The 903-nt window shown below is 40.3% G+C and overlaps 1 protein-coding gene across 1 annotated transcript; it reads right to left on the bottom strand.

Moving 5' to 3' along the window:
- Positions 1–235: 235 nt before the first annotated feature.
- SARC_16155 (hypothetical protein) lies at positions 236–442 on the bottom strand (the record flags this gene model as incomplete). Its single annotated transcript, XM_014289738.1, has 1 exon — positions 236–442. A coding segment is annotated over one exon (207 nt), but the record flags the coding sequence as incomplete, so codon positions are not given.
- Between the last annotated feature and the right edge of the window lie 461 nt (positions 443–903).

The following is a 903-nucleotide window of genomic DNA, read 5'->3' as shown; positions in this document are numbered from 1 at the left end:
ACGTACGAGCCATATTTAATACAGTCTCTTGTCCATATATTCTATCATCGTCAATATAAACTTTTTGTCGTATGATATCTACATGTACACACAACATATCCATACACATACCTCGAACAGTCTCTTGTTCATATATATAAATAATCGTTCACTCACAAATTTTACACTTTTTGTTTACATTATACACACACAGTATTACCTACATATACACACTATATCATATTCACACAAATACCTCGATTAATCGAGCGCTGAAACTTGCAATACTTCAGTATCTCCTGGATGGCGAACGCAGCCCTATCCTGTGCTTTGGTGTCCGTCGCGGTCAGAAAGTTCGGTACCAAAGTCAACTCCAGCAGCTGCAATGCAAACTGCACAGGGTCGTGTGTGGATACAGATAAGGCCACCGTCACGCCGTCCGCGGGCGAGTTCACGGGCCGCGCTGCAAAGGATTGGTTTTTTTAATAGGGGTTTTAGGGGTTTTTTTAGGCCTCGCTGCATAGCTCAAATATATTAATAGAGAGATAAAGGTGTTGAGTAGGCGATATACACATGTATTTATATGCAGGTATATATATATTTAAGTATTCTGAAATGAATGCACTCCAGAGATCACATAATTGTGTTATTAGTACCACCTCTACACACACCCCGTCACACCCCTGGATATCATTGAACGGGCAGCATCAATTTGGCTATCTGCGTTATATGGCAATAGCGTTAAGGCTACAGTCACCTTCTTTGCAGGCGATTCCTAACTCGTAATTCATGAATATCATGGTGTACACATATAAATTAAAAGGCCTTTTTAATGACCACCTCAAAGGCTCGGTCAATTGAAACAGGATCAACTATCGAGATTGTGAATAGAAATTAGTAACGCCACAGAAACTCTTCCTACAG

Source organism: Sphaeroforma arctica (genome assembly GCF_001186125.1).
Source record: "Sphaeroforma arctica JP610 unplaced genomic scaffold supercont1.7469, whole genome shotgun sequence".
Lineage (NCBI taxonomy): Eukaryota > Ichthyosporea > Ichthyophonida > Sphaeroforma > Sphaeroforma arctica.
This window is presented reverse-complemented; position numbering and strand designations above follow the sequence as displayed.